Below are 17,960 nucleotides of genomic sequence, written 5' to 3' on the forward strand. Positions count from 1 at the left end.
AAGCATTCGATACAGTTCCTCATCACAAGTTAATTAAAAAATTATGCGAATATGGTGTGAATGGGATTGTGGTTGATTGGATTTCTGATTATCTTAGTGGTAGAACATTTGCAATGTGTGTGAATGGAAGTTTGTCTGATAATTTTAAAATGATTAGTGGGGTTCCACAGAGCAGTGTGTTGGGACCAATTTTGTTTGTTATTTATGTGAATGATATTTTTTGTTTATGTAAGAATTATTCTAATGTTGGGATGTATCTATATGCTGATGACGCTAAATTGTTCAAGTGTATCTCTTCTAATGATGATATGGAGGCCCTTCAGGCATGTCTGGATGTTTTTTATGGTTGGTGTGTAAAATGGGAGCTTGGGGTGAATGTGGATGATAAATGTGTCTTATGAATTATAGGCGTAGAGCATGTGGCAAGAGATCTTATACTATGAATGGTTTACTTCTTGAAAATGTGGAATTTGTTAAAGATTCGGGGGTGATATTTGAACCAGACATGAAATTTCATAAACACATTTATAATACAATTAATAAGTGTAATATAACTCTAGGATTGATAAATAGACATTTTATGAAATTACCTAAACCCACTTTTTTAATCTTATATAAATCCCTTGTCAGATCAAAGATAGAGTATGCTGCTTCGGTGTGGTCTTCCTGGTTTTGAAAGTTATAGAAGATATTGAACGGATTCAGAAGAGGGCCACAAGAATGGTGAAAGAGTTTATTGGACTCAATTATGAGCAGAGATTAAGACTCCTTGATCTTCCCACACTGAGGTATAGACGAGTCAGAGGTGATCTTATCACAGTTTTCAACATAACTAGGAACAGCGTATTATCATCGTGTTATCTTGTGTTAAAAAAACCTAACGATGATCGTACCAGGGGTTATCCGTTCAAGTTGTCTACTCATAGTTTTAACACGAATCATAGGAAATTTTGTTTTTCCAATAGGGTGGTTGAGTTATGGAACGGCTTGGATGCGGACATTGTGATGGTTAAAGATATTGAAACATTTAAAATGAAGTTGGATCGATGAAGTTGGATGGATATAATTATTCTATATATGGATCGACATATGAATTCTAGGGACATGGTGTTCAATTGGGGATCCTCGCTTGGCACAATGTCATAGTTTATATGTTTATATTATCTTTGACATCTTTGTGGTTAATGTGTGTGTGTGTGTGTGTGGGTTGATGCCTGTGTGAGTGTGTGTATATATGTGTATGTATGTACATATATATTATTATTATTATTATTACGGAAATTTATATACAGCGCTTTTTTATTGTTGAATCTCAAAAGCGCTACTAAATCATAGACAAATAAGACGGACATTCATTGTGCAAATAAATAAGTTTTAAGTTGACTTCGAAATTGTAAATATGATAGGTTAGGGTCACGTAAGTATAGAGGTAAACCATTCCAAACAATCGGGCCAAGAACCGCAGAGTTGCGGGAACCCGTCACCAACTTTGTGGTCGGGATAAAAAATAAATTGCGCTCGGTTGATCGGAAGGAATATTTTGAAAAATGAGATTTGTATGATTCCAATCTATCGATGAGGTAGGGAGGTGCTGTATTATTGACACATTTAAACATCAAAACTGCCAACTTGAAGGAAACACGTTTTTTAACCCTCAACCAGTGCAACTTATTCAAAATAGGCGTAACATGATCGAACCACGAACCACCCAAAAGCAGCTTGGCCGCACGATTCTGTATTGACTGAAGCTTTGAAAAAGACCTTTTGGTGACACCATAAAAAAGGTCATTGCAGTAGTCTAGTCTGGAAAAGACGAAAGAGGAAACCAAGCTTTGAAGAACAGACGTGTTTAGTGATTTTTTGACATTGCGTAATAAACGGAGTTGGTTGGAGCAGACCCTCACTAAATTATTAATATGTAAATCCATCTTTAAGTTTGAGTCAATAATAACTCCAAGACTACGGACAGATGTGGAAAATTCAATGATGTCATTGCCGACACTGATCGATGAAATTTTGGCCTTCGACAGCTGTTGCCAAGAACCAACCGGTAATATTTGTGTTTTAGATTGATTTAACTTTAACTGATTCATACTCGTCCAAGATCCAATTTCGATGAGACAGTCAGTCAGTTCATTCAGAGAAGCATCAATCGAATCAACAGGACAAGAAACCAATAACTGAATATCATCAGCAAAGGCGTGGGAGCTGAACTCATATTTTTGAATGATATCAAAAACATCAGCAGTGTACATAAGAAACAACAGAGGTCCCAACAGAGATCCCTGGGGGACACCAAACGATAGTTTGTTTATGTCAGAGAGGGTGTTGTTGTAAGAAACCTGCTGGGTGCGGCCTAAAAGATAGGAAGCGAACCACGATAAGACTGAATCAGAGAGAAAAAAATTTGTGGAGAGTTTATACATGAGACGAGTATGATCGACACAATTAAATGCAGCACTCATATCAAGTATATATGTATATATATATATGTATATATAGACATTTATCATTAACAATCTGTATTTTCATCCTACTGTATTTTATTTTACTTCATTTATTTATTTTATTATTTTTAAAATACAATAGAAGCTTTTCATTTGATGGAGGCATAGGAACGTCAGTTCGCGCCTCTCTATTTTCTGTTTATGTTATGTTATATGTTATATGTTTATATCTGTTGTTTTAATGTCATCTACCTAAACATACACATTATAACTTTTTTTATTTTAAAACACCTCTTAAAAATGTGTTGAGAGATTATAAATTTATCAGATCAGCAGCCTTTCAATAAAATTGATTTTTCGTAGTTTAAATTCATATTTTAAATAACAAAAAATGCTCATACTTCACTTCAATCTACGTCATCACTTATAGAATCAAATCGTTGATTTAATTGTACACTACGTTTTTAATTGAAAAATTATGGGGATAGTGGAGTATGGGTCTCATGGGCTGCATTGCATTAGTCAGCTATGTAGCTATAAGTCCATGGAAATGCCCTCCTGACACAGGCTCTGCTTCTAAAGTTCAGCTGTTGGCGTCTTCTTCGCTCCCTATGAGTAATGCAAACAGCAGAAGGGGCGAAAGCGAGTTTCTGGCGCCGAAATCTGATGACCCGGGTTGATAGCACTAGTTACCAAACTGCCTAGAAAAAGGTTAACTTTGATTTAAAAACCCGCAGAAGGCACATTTCAATAACAAAACCCAAGTGGATGGAGCTCGAAGCTAGAGATAGCATATCGTCTATGAGAAGAAAAACTTTCATCGCAAACCACACGTCAGGCGGCATTCATGATATAAAATTAACCGCGGGCCGCTGCAGTTTTTTAGTCGTCTTGGAGACTGTCCATGCTACTGAGTTCCGACGGCTGCAACAAAGTTTAGTGGACCGAGGTCTTTCGCAATTTCTTTCCACGTTAAAACTCTCCTGCGTCTGTTTTGCGCGCTAATACCGTTGACAGGAGAATTTTTAAAGATCTGCGGCGATGGTAACATAGGTGACGGAGGTAGATTCAAGATGAAATAAGAAGCCTCTCGTCTGTGTGCTGCACGTAGGCGGTTCTGGAGTGATGGTCGCTGAGACTTAAAAAGAAAATGACAAATATCTTTGGCAGCTTCCAGGGCATATGAACAGCCTTATTAAGACCTATTTAAAACTCACACTGCTTACTTCAAGAAAGGAAGGGCTTAAAAAATTTGGCCTGAAAATTGTTCGTTTCCAACTTTATTTAAATGTGTAACCGTGCTCATTGGGCACCTTTCTTAGCAGTCAAAAACAAAAATTGATTTGTGGACTTATTCGATTTGCGACCTTGAACGTCCGAACGCTCTTATTGCTCTCGTGCTGGAGAGATATCAAATCGACATTGCCGCACTGTCTGAAATTTTTCTGCCGGACGAAAGATCTCTGGCTAAAGTGGGGGCAGGCTAGGTTTTTAAATTCCAATACGCTTACGACGTTGCCTTTCCTGCCAACACCCTTTCCGCACTCAAAAATAGTTTTAATGTCTTGTTGTGTGTCTATAATCGTGCATGACTTGTCAACAAAGCAAAAACCGAGGTACTCTCTCTCTCGGTACAAATCAAAACAAACCAGCTTCACCTTTCGTGGTTCATCTAGACGCTTTCAATGATTTGCTGGAATTCATGTATCATGGTAGTTTGTTCAGTACTGACTGCTGTCTGGATCGTGAAATTGAGCATCGCGTTAAAGTGGCGTTGGCTGCATTTCGCAGATTGAAGATTCGCATATTTTAAATCACAATTTTACCGTGATGACAAAGATTACTCTGTACAAAACTGTTTGCATTTCTGCACTGCGTTATGGTTATCCTTATCGTCGACACATCAAAGCCCTCAAGACCTTCCTTTTTTGCAGTGTTCGCAGCATTTTTGGAATAAACTGGCGCCACCAAATAACCCTCACAAATATGTTTAAGGATTGCATGTACTGCACCGGCAGAATATCTATTGTTACAACATCTGCGCTGGATAGGTGATGTTATTCTTATGGCGGAGTCTTGTTTATCTCATGGATTGTTATACAGCAAACTATCAAATGGCTGTCGTTCAATTGGTCGGCCAAAGAAGAGAATTGTGGTTCAAGTGAAAATTGTACTTCAGAAGTGTAACATCAACGCGGCTGGACTTAAAAAAATAGCAAAAGCGTTCTACGTGGAAGATGATTAAAAAAGCTGGTCTCACAAGTTTTATGCTGGATTTGAAAAATGCCTCTTACAAACGTCAAGAGAATTGAAACCAACTGGTACTTGATGCCCCGATTATGGTAAACTACGTGCATCAGATGTTGGATTAAGAAGTCATCCACGATCTAATAGAAGGCCAAATTCACTTAATAGAGAAGCAACGTCCTCGCCGTTTCTTTGGACAACACAACAACATAACAGTAACACATTTAATTATTAATGTGCGTGTGCTGGTTTGTTTGGCGCGCTTGTTTTATGGCTGGTATTCATGCTAGTAAAACGTTGTATAAACTGGTTTTGTATGCATGCTGATAGAGTGTTGTGTGAATTGGTTCTACGTGAATGGTATTGCGCGAGTATTGTAATTATGTTTGAGAATGATGTAATTATGTTTCTCATTTGAATTAGTTAGTATAGAAGCGTTTTGGACAATTGTTTTAAAGAGGGAAAACAGGGGAAGTAAATGGTATTTCGAACATTGTCCTGCAAAAATTCACACCGAAAATATGTCATTATTTCAATTTTTTGTATATTTTTTACTTAATTAAATTAAATGTCCAAAATATCAGAAAAAATCAATAAGCGCAAGTATTTTTTAAACATAGATAGTTTTATTTTATGTCTGGGGATTAGAATTGAGATTAAAATTATTGTTTAAAATTTAAACTAATCTGAAGCAATTTCATTATAAATTATTTATTAAAAGGCTATTATATCTATTTTTTAATAATTAATTTTATAATAATAGACAAAATAATATCAACGCGATTTTTTCTCGAATATTCCTAGATTAGCTCCTTGGTGTTTTACGTATTTGAAGACAATAAAATATGATTATAGTGTGCTTATAAAGTGTGAATATATAAACTATAGTGTGCTTTGAATGTTTACTAAGCGATATTTACATTTGTCGCGGCGGACATAATGTATACCCGATTTTCGTTTTAAATAGATTTTAAATAGTATAAAAAATGAATTTGAGTGAGTTTCCGTCAAATATAATAACAAGTTTGAACGATCTGAATGCGAACTTGGATATCGTCGAAAGTAAATACAACCAATTTTACGATCGTTCACTAAGTGAGAAGCACGAGAAGAAGACACCTCTGGAAAAGGCCAAATCAGAAATTGTGATAACTTCTCTATTCGTATGTCTAGTTAGCTTAGATTCCTTCATTAGATTGAAAAATAAATAAATAGCATGCTCGCTTTAATAATAAAGATGAAAAAATTATAAAACACAAGGACATATTAATGAATGAAGATTTGTTTCATTCATTTATTTGCATCTCAATATATTTGGTCGGCAAGTTAGCTCAGATAGTAGAAGCTCCATGTATACAAAACAATACAATACAATACAATACAATATAATACAATATTTTATTTGGCCACAAAATTTGATAAAATCAAGGGCACGGGATGGCTGTGAGGAGTCCTTGAGACTTATCGAGCGCAGTCACCTTTTTAAAATATGATATATAATTGTCAGTTTCATATACAAATATATATATATATATACATACACATATACATATATACACATACACACACACACACACACACACACACACATATATATATATATATATATATATATATATATATATATATATATATATATATATATATATATTATATATACTATACATACACACATATACTTACAAATATATACGGACAAGTTCAGTCATATATTAATACAAATAAGCCGCAATCTTACTAACAAATTATCAGTGTTCATAAAAATATATATAATACTTGCAAGATTGACACATATACATGTCAAGTACATACAAGTACAGCCAGTACAGTATAGAACATACTATATACATCGTAATCTTACTAACAATGCTCAATTCATCTATATATAACAAACACACAAACATTCTTATCTGAATTCATTGTAATTCATTGCAAAATAAAATAATTATTTTAATAATGTCTACAATTCATTAAACTTATTATGCAAAAACCAAGATAAACATACAGCATGTACGTACACAACACATGAATACACATCTACATGTCATGACATAAATTTGAACTTTCACAAAAACAATCTAATAATCACAATCACAGTTTATTAAAAACAATTTCAATTTATTTCTTAAATTTTTCACATTAAAGATATCCACAGGAAAACCCATTTGTAAAACGTGGTTCCAGCTTCTTGGACCCCTGCATATGATATGGTTGAAGAGCATATTTGTTTTTGAATTATTTGTCTTTAAAAAATTTTTTCTTCTCTTTGCGTTACAGTAATTGTAGTAATAGCTGAACATCTGTGGTAATTTATTCAAAAGTTGTTTGTAAACAAAACAAATTGCACAGTGTAGCTTTAGTTGGTTGAAGCTTAAATTATTTGTCTGCTGAAAAAGAGGTTTTGCATGAGTGAGTTTTTTTGATAGTGTTATTGTCCTAATTGCTCTTTTCATTAATATTATTATTGGATTTGTTACTGTTGAACATGTACCTGACCAGATAATATTACAATAAGAAACATGCGGCAAAACTATAGTACTGTAAAGCATGTTCAAGCATGATTTTGGTAAATAAAATTTGATTTTGTTTATGACCCCAATTGATCTTGCCAATTTAAAACAGATGTTAAGAACATGTGGCTTGAATGAATTTAAACTTTTGGTCCAACATAACTTCCAAAAACTTTACTGTCTTACTTTCTGTGATGAGAGTGTTGTTGACTATGATTTTATATGGCTCCTTGTAATTCATATAATTCACTGGCCCAAATACTATCATTTGGGTTTTCTTCTCATTTAATGTCAATCTATTGTGATTGAACCATGAAACAATATGTCCTAATTCAATATTTGTTTTCTCTATTAGTTCATTGATATCTTTACCTTTGCAAAACACATTTGTATCATCGGCATAACAAACAAAGTCAAAAAACGATGTTGTATTTGGAAGATCGTTTATATACACAATGAACAACAGCGGTCCCAAGATGCTTCCCTGAGGTACCTATATTTTATTGTGCATCAACTTTGATTCCCTGTCATTAAACCCCACAAACTGTCTTCTATCCGTCCAAAAGCTTCTGAACCATTCAAATACTTTACCCCATATACCATAAATTTCCATTTTTCCCAGAAGAATATCGTGATCGATTAAATCAAATGCCTTAGATAAATCTAGACAGGTGCTAATAACAAATTTTTTCTTTTCTGCAGCTATTCCAATTATCCTCGTCAACTCAACCAGTGTCAGCTCTGTAGAACGCTGATTTCTGAACTCAAATTGACAATCGGACAGTAAGTTGGATTTATGTAGAAATTTTGTCAGTCTAATATGCATTATCTTTTCAATAATCTTTGAGAATGAATGTAAAATAGACACAGGTCGGTAATTTGTGATGTCAGATATAGCCTTTACTTTTGGTATAGGAACAACCTTTGAATTTTTAAAACATGCAGGAAATTTACCACTTTAAAACAATAGATTTATTAAATATTCCAAGACGTTTGCTCTCGAACCGATTGTGGAAATCACTATTTTCATTGAAATGTGATCATAACCATAAGACGATTTGCACTTCAACAATTTAGTAACCTCAATAATCTCTGAAGACGATGTTTCCAGCAAAAAAAATGAATTTGGTACATTCACTGATTTTATAATCATATCTTTCCGTATAGAGCTCTTTGGCAATGAACTTTGTACATTTTGAGCCAATTCTGTGAAATATTTATTTAATTTTTCAGGTGAATTTAAGTGCTGCCCATTGGACATCAGTTTGCTATTCCTATCTTTGTCACAATTATTTTTATTTAATATATTGCGAATAATGGACCATGTTTTTTTGCAGCCACTTTTACTATTATTTATCAGTTCATGGCCGTACTGTTTTTTCTGGAATGAAACCATTTTTTTACACTGTTCACTGACGTTTGAAAATTTCTTATAATTTTCCTGACTTGAATTTTTTATATATCTTTTGAACAAATATTTCTTATTTTTCAACATCTTTGTAATTTCTTTAGTTAACTAAGGTCTTTGTTTGATCATCTTTTTAGCATTTCGTGATGAATCAGTTTTACAATATCTGTTTAATTCATTTTGGAAAATTGTGATAACACGTTCAAATGCTACATCTACATCTGAATCCACAACAACCGACCAATCATTTGAGGCAAGTAATTTATTCGCGTCATTATAGCGTGATGACCTAGCGCGAATACTGTTCGAAACTCAAAAGCATGAGTGTGCGAATCAGTGCTTCAGTGTGCAAACATAACATTGTGTGTATGTGTGTATATACAAAGTGTAGTGTGGATGTCACAGTCTTTTTGGCACGAAAGTTCACTTAATATTACGGAATAATACATTAACAAATTTATGCAGGGATTGATTTGATTTAAAAAATATACAAATATATACAAAACTTAGAATAACTTTTCTGAGTTGCGCAAAATTATTAATTTTGTGGTGGCTAATGGATAAAAATTCAACCTTCATTGTTTCATGTACGGTGGAAAGCTTTTGACTGCATCATTGAAAATTTTAACACAATGTAATTTATATATACAATATATATTTGTATTTATATAATTATATATATATCCTATAAATATAATTTGTGAATGAATATTTGAATTTAAGCTTTTTCTCTTTCCAAGCAGATAAACTCGCACATAATAACCAACATATTTTCAAAAAACCTTTCAAAACGCATTCTTTAGACCAATTCAAGCAGACAGGAAGATGTCTCCGTACAAATGCACACCAAAGAATGAGACACTTAGCACCTAAAAACAACTTGTATGAAACGTTCATACTATCCAGAAAATAATTTTCATATGAGACATATACGATGAGTTCAGAAAATATTCTTTCGGAAAGTATTTGTTCCAACTTACAATAGTGACTAGTACCGCTAACAAGTCAACTTTTGGAAACCTTTTTCTAAAACATTATAGTCCTACCGTGCGATACAATGAAACATTTCAATTCAGAAAATAAGAATTTTTTTAAACAAAAAAAAAATCGCTAGGCAAACCGTGACTCAATCGCAATTGGCAAGTTTGTCGTATATATATATACATACATACGACAAACTTGCTACTTGCGATATATATATATATATATATATATATATATATATATAATATATATATATATATATTAGGGTGGTCCCCAATTACATTGGAAAAAATAAAACGCGTAATTTTTCAGGTCTTACCCTTTTATTTGTTTCTCTCATATATAACATGTAATATGATAAAATTTTATTGACCACAGACAAAATTTAGAGGTCGCCCAAGCGAGTCGAAGTGTCCTGTGCTACCACCTAATTATACGTATTAGCATTTTGTTGCAAAACATGACAAAACTGTTACAAACTACTTGATAAAATTATTATGTCCAGTACCCAGTGTCACTGTTAAACCATTTAGTTGTTTAGGAGATGTATTTCCTCCCACTAATGTCTCTTTCTTTGGGTTTGGATACTGGGTACGATGATACTCAACAAGTAGCAGAAGATACTGCTTTTGTTCTTTAGACGATACTATTGCTCTGTTAAAATCCTGCATCAAAGCAACTCCTCTCTCTGCAAAATCATTGACTGGCTTTATACCGCTTACAACTTCAAAAGCTTTCTTGTACTGTTCATCTTCTCTCCACTCGGAGGGTCTCTTGTTTAGAAATGAGTGAGGCAGTCCGAGGATTGCAAAGAATTGCATGGTGTTCGAAGACACAAAGTCTTTGACAGACATTTCATCATATATGTCATTAATATTCATCTGCACTCTTTTGGTGAAGTCGTTGGTTGTTTTTGATTCCACTGACAGAGCATCAACCATCAACACTTTCTCCTCATGAGAAATCTGATCATCGTAAAACGCAGCTCCAACAAGTTCCTCGCTAACATACCATAGATGTCTAGAAAATGCGTTTGCAGCGGCAACAGAAACTTCACGGTCTACACCTCTGAATTGTTAGATTCTCTTTACCAGCTGGAGATCATGTCTAGCGGCACTAAGAAGGTCTGGAGCCGTGAACCACGATCTAAGATACACATAGATGCCAAAAACGATGAAGCGACAGATTCCCTTTTCTTCAACTCTTGTCAGCAGAAACTGATGACGATACATGTACAATTTGAAGACGTATATTAGTCTCGCTATCCAGCGTGCCCTATGCAGAGCTCCAGGTTGCAAAACTCTGACTCCCCTTGGCGGTGTCTCTCCCAGCAAAATAAGTGAAAGCTCCAGTAGTTCCCTGTAATCGCACCTTGGCTGAAATTGTTCAAGTTGCGTTAGGCAAAAGCTACCGATACCTTTTTTGTGTTGTTCAACTTTGCTGTTCGTGCTTTCATCATCCATAATTGTATGGTAATCAGCTTGGTTAATGCTGTTGAACTCATTTCGTAAGCGCAAGAAGAGTGCTATTTTTGGACCTGACGTATTAGACGACATGCATGCAGAAAACGCATGCTCAAGTATTATTTCAGATATGTGGTGACGGCAAGCTATGTGAAGCACGTTACGCCATAATTTTTGTTGCAGCAGGGTGCATGCTCCATTTTTCTTTCCAGTATTACTCGCTGTAGTATCGAACACTAATGCCTTAACAGACTCCTCTAGGTTCCATTCTAAGAGGCATTCGTGCACTGCTGTAGCCTGTCTCTCCCCTGTACCAGATTCTAGTTTTGGAACTGATAAGAGCTTTTCAACTCCCGCTCCTGCAACAACAATGGGAAGACGATCAACTTTCTGATTACCGGTCAAATCAAGTAAGAGCTTCCCATCCCAATGGACAGCCAAATGAACGTCTGGAGAAAAATTCCTTCGAATTTCCAACGCAAGTTCTTGACGATGCTTATGCCTTGCTCGTCGATTTGAGGGTCTATTGATGTCAAGGTTTCCAGCATTTAAACCAAGGTGTTAGGCAACTCCACTGATGTTGTACGTCGCCTTTCTATCATAAGTCTTCGTTCGATCAAGTGCTGCAGCAGTTTCCCTGCTAACTGCACAATGTGGACGGGACATCGAGAAGCTTTTCCTACTTCGTTTTACCTGCACACGTTTGGCAATGCTGTCTTCTTCTGATTCCCATTCTGACGATGAATCACTGGAACTGTGCTCTATTTCAGCTGAACATGCAGCGGCAGTGATCTCTTCCTGCGCCTGGACTGACTTTAGTTTCTAGTTCACCTGTCTTCTTTACCTTTCATACGAGCGTGCCTCTTTCAGCGCCAGATTCTTATCTACACCACTCATATAACCACGCCGTCCCGGTTCCTTTTGTGCCAGCAAAATTCTGTCTTCTTGTATCTGAATCAGTTCAATAGCATTAGCATGTGCTATATCAAAATATTTTTTCGTGAATAAACGAATGCTTGTTCTCGACGTTTTTGAGCATCTGAGTTTCTCTTAGAATGTTTCTTTACTCCTTGCCACAGTTTAAACATATCATCCAGCTTCTTAATGGCGTTGTATACTTGAGTTGTAGGAATTATGACCCGTTGCCATATTGGAAGTACCTCTCTTATAACAGCAGTCTCACTATCGCGAACTGTCATTTTCTCTGACAAATGAATGTACAGAAAGCGACGCATCACTTCACCTTTCGCTGGTAACTTGTTACCCAGAATGGCAGTTTTTAGAGGCTGGCCTAGAAGATAAATATCCTGCTTCTTTCTTGTTGACTCAGCCATGTTGTTTACTTTTTCAGACAAAGATCTGTTAATAAAAAACAAAGACGTTGTACTAGCAATTTGGATTAATTATTAGGCCCATAAGGTAAAACTTCAGAGCCCTTGGGCGACCTCTAAATATTGACCAATTGACCTAAGATTTTACATCAAGTATTACCTAATGAGTGGTAACAAAATTAGGGGGTAAGACAAAAAATTTAAAACTTTTTCATTTTGGGGACCACCCTAATATATATATATATATATATATATATATATATATATATATATATATATATATGCAAATTTCATTGAAATTGTTTGCCCATTTTGCATTAACTTCTTTATAAGACATTCAACGAGGCGGTATTGTTTGAGTTCATATTTATCTAAAACTGGAATAAAGCTAACAGCGCTGTTTCGGCGTAATGCCATCTTCAGAGCCTAAATATTGTTTAAACATATAATTTAATTAAAATAAATGTCTAATGTAAAATGTGAAAATATAGAAAATAAAATATGTATTATTATTATTATTATTTATTATCAAAACACTTAATAAGGCGCCAATTAAAATCAAAAAGTTCTCAAAAGCGCCATCCATAGCAATTAAAAAAAATAAAGAACAGTATACAATGGCAGTTATTAATAAACAGTTCAAAATCAAAATCAAAGTGCAAATAAATAAGTTTTCAATTTCTTCTTAAAATCATCCAGCTTCAAGTCTTTAGATTTCAAAAATCTTGGCAAACTGTTCCAAACAGCCGGTCCTGAAACAGCCAGATTTCTTGACGCGATCTGTAAATTGATATCCGGGACAACCAGCAAAATATTATCATCTGACCTCAGCTTCATGCCACTCATCATTACGGATTTTTCTTCTATTTTATTGATCAGATAACCTGGTAACAGACCATGTAACGCTTTATACATTATTAGGCCTATTTTGTATGTAATTCTTTTTTATATATATATATATGAATGTATGTATATTATGTATGTATGTATATGATACGTCAGATATAAATATATGTATATAATAAAATCCATTTCTGTTTCCTTCCCTGGCAACATTAGTTGGTTTATAACATTAGAACATGGTATATATATATGGTAGGTATATGTGAGCTGAGCTGATGCTTCAAACTGATTGATTTTTGTATGACTAGAATGTTTAGCCGATGTTAAGTGGAATGTTGATAAATAACTGCAGTCACAGCTGAATAAGTTGAGCTCCAGGCAGTGAAGACTTTCAGAAAATATATCTTTGTAAAGTTTCAACAAAGATGTTTTTCGAAATGTGGATTTTAAGAGTGCTTTTTATAACAGTTTTGTTGTATTTTCCAGTCCACTCGTTAACATCAGCAGTTGATGTGAAGTATGAAATGATAGGTGAGCCAAACAGCCCCATGTGTTTTGTTTCCGAACCTACCGCAGTACTAACCAATATACGATCGTTTCTGGAATGTTCTGCCAAATGTTCTCATTATGTTTCTCCCACTGATGATAACATAATTTGCAACGCCTTCAACTACATATCTAACGATGCTGGTCATCCAGCCGAATATTGCCAACTGTTTCATTCCACCTGTGGTGTTCATTTCAAAATTGCTCCGAATAAAGCGCATTGCCAAGCTTATGAGGCCAGTTTACTCTTGTATATTTTAATTCTTTTTTTTCTTAGATCTTAAAACAAACTTTAATAAATTATGTTCATTTAAAAAAATTTCTAAACTGTCGAGTTTTCTAACCAAGGATGTTCCTGCCAGGGCGAAATTACGTTAGTTAATTTTTTACTTGATTATAAACTGATTGATGACAAATTTATTAATGAATTTATTTATTTTAATTAACAATTCATTTTATTACATACTCATACAGTGTCCAATCGTAATCAAACTTCAGCTATTTGTAAGTGATTTTTGTTCTTTCTTAAATATGAAATTATTTCACTGATCGGTGCGTCAGCCATTTACCTTGAACATTCTAAATAGAATAAAAATATTATTGGTAAAAAATAATCATTTTATAGCCTTTTTCAATTAATAATGGATGTTTGCAAACATTCTAAAATTATTTAAAACGGTTTATAGAAATACTGATAACGGTTTGAAGCAAAATTGTGAACTTTTTTTACACTAAACGTTTCTTCCAGTTAAATTTTCCATAAATCAGACTCATGACAGTTCAGCAATGTTTTATTTACATTTTACATGGTTCCGTTTTACCAATATTTCGACATTCCTTCAACAACCACCCTAATTTATATAGCGCAATTCTATTTGTGATCGTTTTCGTTTACATATTCTGAACACACTGCATATATAAATGAATGCATGCAAATTAGCACATTGTAAAATTTAGCACGCGAATTCCGGAGTTTCTTTGCAATTCAACCAGGCCGTAGCGACAAAATTGGATATCCCTCACGTGTTTCAGATGCATATTCCTAACCTTAAGCCAAATTTGTTTATATATGTTGCAATGAGAGTTGTGATTCAATTAGTTGATAAAAAAATCGGTTGCGATTGTTGTAAGTTTTTTAAACTTGATGCAAACCAGTTGCCCAAATCGAAAAATTGTTTACTTCACTTTTAAACTTATGTCTCTAATGTCACCTAATTAAGTTTGACTGTGGTTTTGTGTTTATAAATTTTATGACGAACATGCTTTTAGAGTTAAACCTTGCGATTTTGCGTGAAAGATGGAAAATCGATGAAGAAATAATGTAAAATTTTAATTTTAAGTAAATACTTTTTGAAAGCAAACAAAACGTCCCTGACTCCAAACAAATCCTGCAACTTTCCGTTCACCTTCAACGGCGGATTGTTTTACTCTTGTTTCAATTCACTACCTGGCATCAATAATCCTTGTGCTCTCTACATGTGTCTCACTGGTAACTGGGAATTGTCTACCTGTGTCGATCCTGGAGGTTGTGTCATTTTTATGCTATCATTACATTTTTCTAAATCCTTTTTTGTTAAAAGAAATTGTTAGATATTTAATAATAAAATCAAGTTTGAGCCGGCAGATTGGGGGCTCAAAAAATAAAAATTGAGTACTTCTTTTTGTCTCACCCCAGCACATTTTAGCTATGAAATGTAGCACAAATTCGTAAAGAAAGTAACGCTGCCAAGTTGTTCTGCTCACCAAGTTTTTCATGGGCATCCAAAATTAATATACACACACTTTCCACAATGAGAGAACAGCGAAAACTTTAAATAATAAAAACACTCCTAGTTACTAATTATGTCTTATTTCCCCATTGATATGATAAATTTTTTATAATAATAAATGAATTTGAGTCATGAAATAAATTTTAGTCTACTTCGTTGTCAACGAGACAATCATGTTGGACATTCAAACGTCTGCTAACCCAACTCCTGTGACATCTGTCAATGGATGGATTGTCATTCAGCAGAGAATTGATGGCTCGCAGAGTTTCGATCAAAATTGGGACACATATAAGGTATGCACTTGAAAAATACATTTTTGCCCTAAATTGTTCCGAGTTTGTATAATTTTGCAGTTAGGGTTTGGTACTTACTACAAAAACTTTTGGTTGGGCTTGGAGAAGATGCACCAATTAACGACATCGGCTGATTACAGGTTGAGGTTTGAAGTTCTCATCAATGGTTCTTGGTTCTCTGATGAATATGACTAAATCACGGTTTGTTAATTTTTAATACATAAATTCATAACCTATAATGATTCTTCGTAAAACTAAAAGTAATTTTTTACCAATTTCATCCGTAAAAATTCTACTACAACTATAAAACGTTAAATTACCAACACTACTTGAACAAGAAAAAAATTGTTAAAGGTTTGCTCAGAATTTTAGAAATATTCTCTCAAAGTTTCTGGATAGAGAGGAGATATATGTGATTTTCTGAACCATCCGAATCTAGATTTTGTACATAATGGGATGCACTTTTCCGCCCCTGATCGAGACAACGATCTTTACTCAAATTACAGCTGCGCTTTTGACTATTCAACTGGGAATTGGTACAACAAATGTTATTACCAGCGTCTGAATGGAGTCTATGGTATATCGTTTGATTACGCTTACTCTCCCGCAACCTACTGTAGGATGATGGTGAAACGTAACGGGCAGTAGTGACGAGACATATAAATTGATGATAGCATGTAAACAACATTTTTCCTCCATATTTATGAGATGAACGTTTCAATTTTTTAATTGTTGCAAATAAATCTTCCAGTTACGCAAGTCAACTATTCACTCAGCAGAATGATGACCAAACGTAACTAAATGGTAGGATGAGAAACGTATTTACGTATAATGATCCCTCATCATGTCATACATATATTCAACCATCTCAAGTATTTCAATTATTTGAAGTAGGATTAAAGAACGCGCATTTGTACAACAACTATCAAAGGGATTTGTATTTTTTAATGTAGTAAATAATTAATTAAATTTTTTAACGTTAAATTTGTGATATTTGCATGCCCAAATTTTAGATATATTGCTATAAGAAAATATTTAAATAGCGAATAAACATAGAGTTTCAACATTTTTTTATTAGATCAACGATTCTTTATTAGATTCAACTCGATAAATAACAACAATATACGCGAATAAAGAATTTAACATGTGATTGTTGTAGGCTAGTTAAGTTAGTAAACGATGTTGTACATGTGAGCCAGTGGCGTACAGTTGTGTAGGTTGGAAATTTTAGTTTTTTTTTAGAATTTGGCGCTAATAAAATTGTTCATTGCGAGGGAGGCTCAACTCTGAAGCATCTCCTGGCTACGTTCCTAACGTCAGTTGGTGGTCTGATGAGGTAGTTAGCGTCCAAGCAAGTCAAGTGCAAGTTTAATTATTTGGTGAAACTATGAATACGGGTAATGATGGTTAATGTAAGCTTTTACTGTTGTAAGGTGTCATTTTTCGGCAAAACAAATTAAGTCCTTTGAGCGAGGCTTCTTATTACGCGAAGCTTTTAGTTAACCGCTAAAAAACAACAAGTTGAAAAAGACCAAAAAGGATTGATGAATAGATTGAAGAAAGCTAGAAATTTTTGTCAGATTTGTAAAATTTTTTATAAAAATGTATAAATATTATAGCGCTGTATTGTTATAACCGTGCTACCGAACGCACTAGATTCTAGCGTATTCTAGAATGTTCTAATGACTGGAGCATTCTAGAGTATGCTAGAATCGGACCATCGAGAAGAATCTAGAAACGACGCTTGCGAAGAGTATAAAAGCGCACGTCGCAAGAAGATTAGTGATATTCGTGATTAGTGAAATTCGTGATTTTGTGAATAGCGATTCGGTGAATTATTTAAAGCGATATTTGATTTGTTTGTTGACGTTGTCATAGCGATAGGTTTTGAACAATTTAAAAGTTAATTGTTTCGTTAGTTTGAATTTGCTGGAAATAAACGATTAGTTGATTTCTTCTGTAAATAAAGTTTAATAACTAATAACTGTTTGGAGTATTTTATTCAATCGAAGATTTGAACCCGTCGCGTCGTAAATCGGTTACGACAGCGAATATTATAACAGTATTTTGCGTCCTATAATTAAAATTATTTATCTTTATTCTAAACAATTTTTCGAAC

General features: G+C 34.1%; 4 protein-coding genes across 4 annotated transcripts; 2 read left to right on the forward strand and 2 right to left on the reverse strand.

Annotated features, from left to right (window-relative positions):
• Nucleotides 1–2,941: 2,941 nt before the first annotated feature.
• On the forward strand, nt 2,942–4,502 carry HELRODRAFT_178677 (hypothetical protein; the record flags this gene model as incomplete). Its single annotated transcript, XM_009026767.1, has 5 exons — nt 2,942–3,122; nt 3,286–3,396; nt 3,625–3,713; nt 3,770–3,919; nt 4,287–4,502. 5 exons carry the CDS (start codon nt 2,942–2,944, stop codon nt 4,500–4,502), a joined length of 747 nt encoding a protein of 248 aa, XP_009025015.1.
• Nucleotides 4,503–6,828: 2,326 nt separating this feature from the next.
• On the reverse strand, nt 6,829–8,699 carry HELRODRAFT_178678 (hypothetical protein; the record flags this gene model as incomplete). Its single annotated transcript, XM_009026768.1, has 2 exons — nt 6,829–6,890; nt 8,210–8,699. 2 exons carry the CDS (start codon nt 8,697–8,699, stop codon nt 6,829–6,831), a joined length of 552 nt encoding a protein of 183 aa, XP_009025016.1.
• A 1,376-nt stretch (nt 8,700–10,075) lies between these two features.
• HELRODRAFT_178679 (hypothetical protein) lies at nt 10,076–12,393 on the reverse strand (the record flags this gene model as incomplete). Its single annotated transcript, XM_009026769.1, has 4 exons — nt 10,076–10,561; nt 10,688–11,582; nt 11,904–12,000; nt 12,087–12,393. 4 exons carry the CDS (start codon nt 12,391–12,393, stop codon nt 10,076–10,078), a joined length of 1,785 nt encoding a protein of 594 aa, XP_009025017.1.
• A 3,328-nt stretch (nt 12,394–15,721) lies between these two features.
• On the forward strand, nt 15,722–16,489 carry HELRODRAFT_86064 (hypothetical protein; the record flags this gene model as incomplete). Its single annotated transcript, XM_009026697.1, has 3 exons — nt 15,722–15,841; nt 15,902–16,007; nt 16,245–16,489. The coding sequence occupies 3 exons, from the start codon at nt 15,722–15,724 to the stop codon at nt 16,487–16,489; spliced, it is 471 nt and encodes a 156-aa protein (XP_009024945.1).
• Nucleotides 16,490–17,960: the final 1,471 nt, after the last annotated feature.

This window comes from Helobdella robusta, assembly GCF_000326865.2.
Source record: "Helobdella robusta unplaced genomic scaffold HELROscaffold_49, whole genome shotgun sequence".
NCBI lineage: Eukaryota > Metazoa > Annelida > Clitellata > Rhynchobdellida > Glossiphoniidae > Helobdella > Helobdella robusta.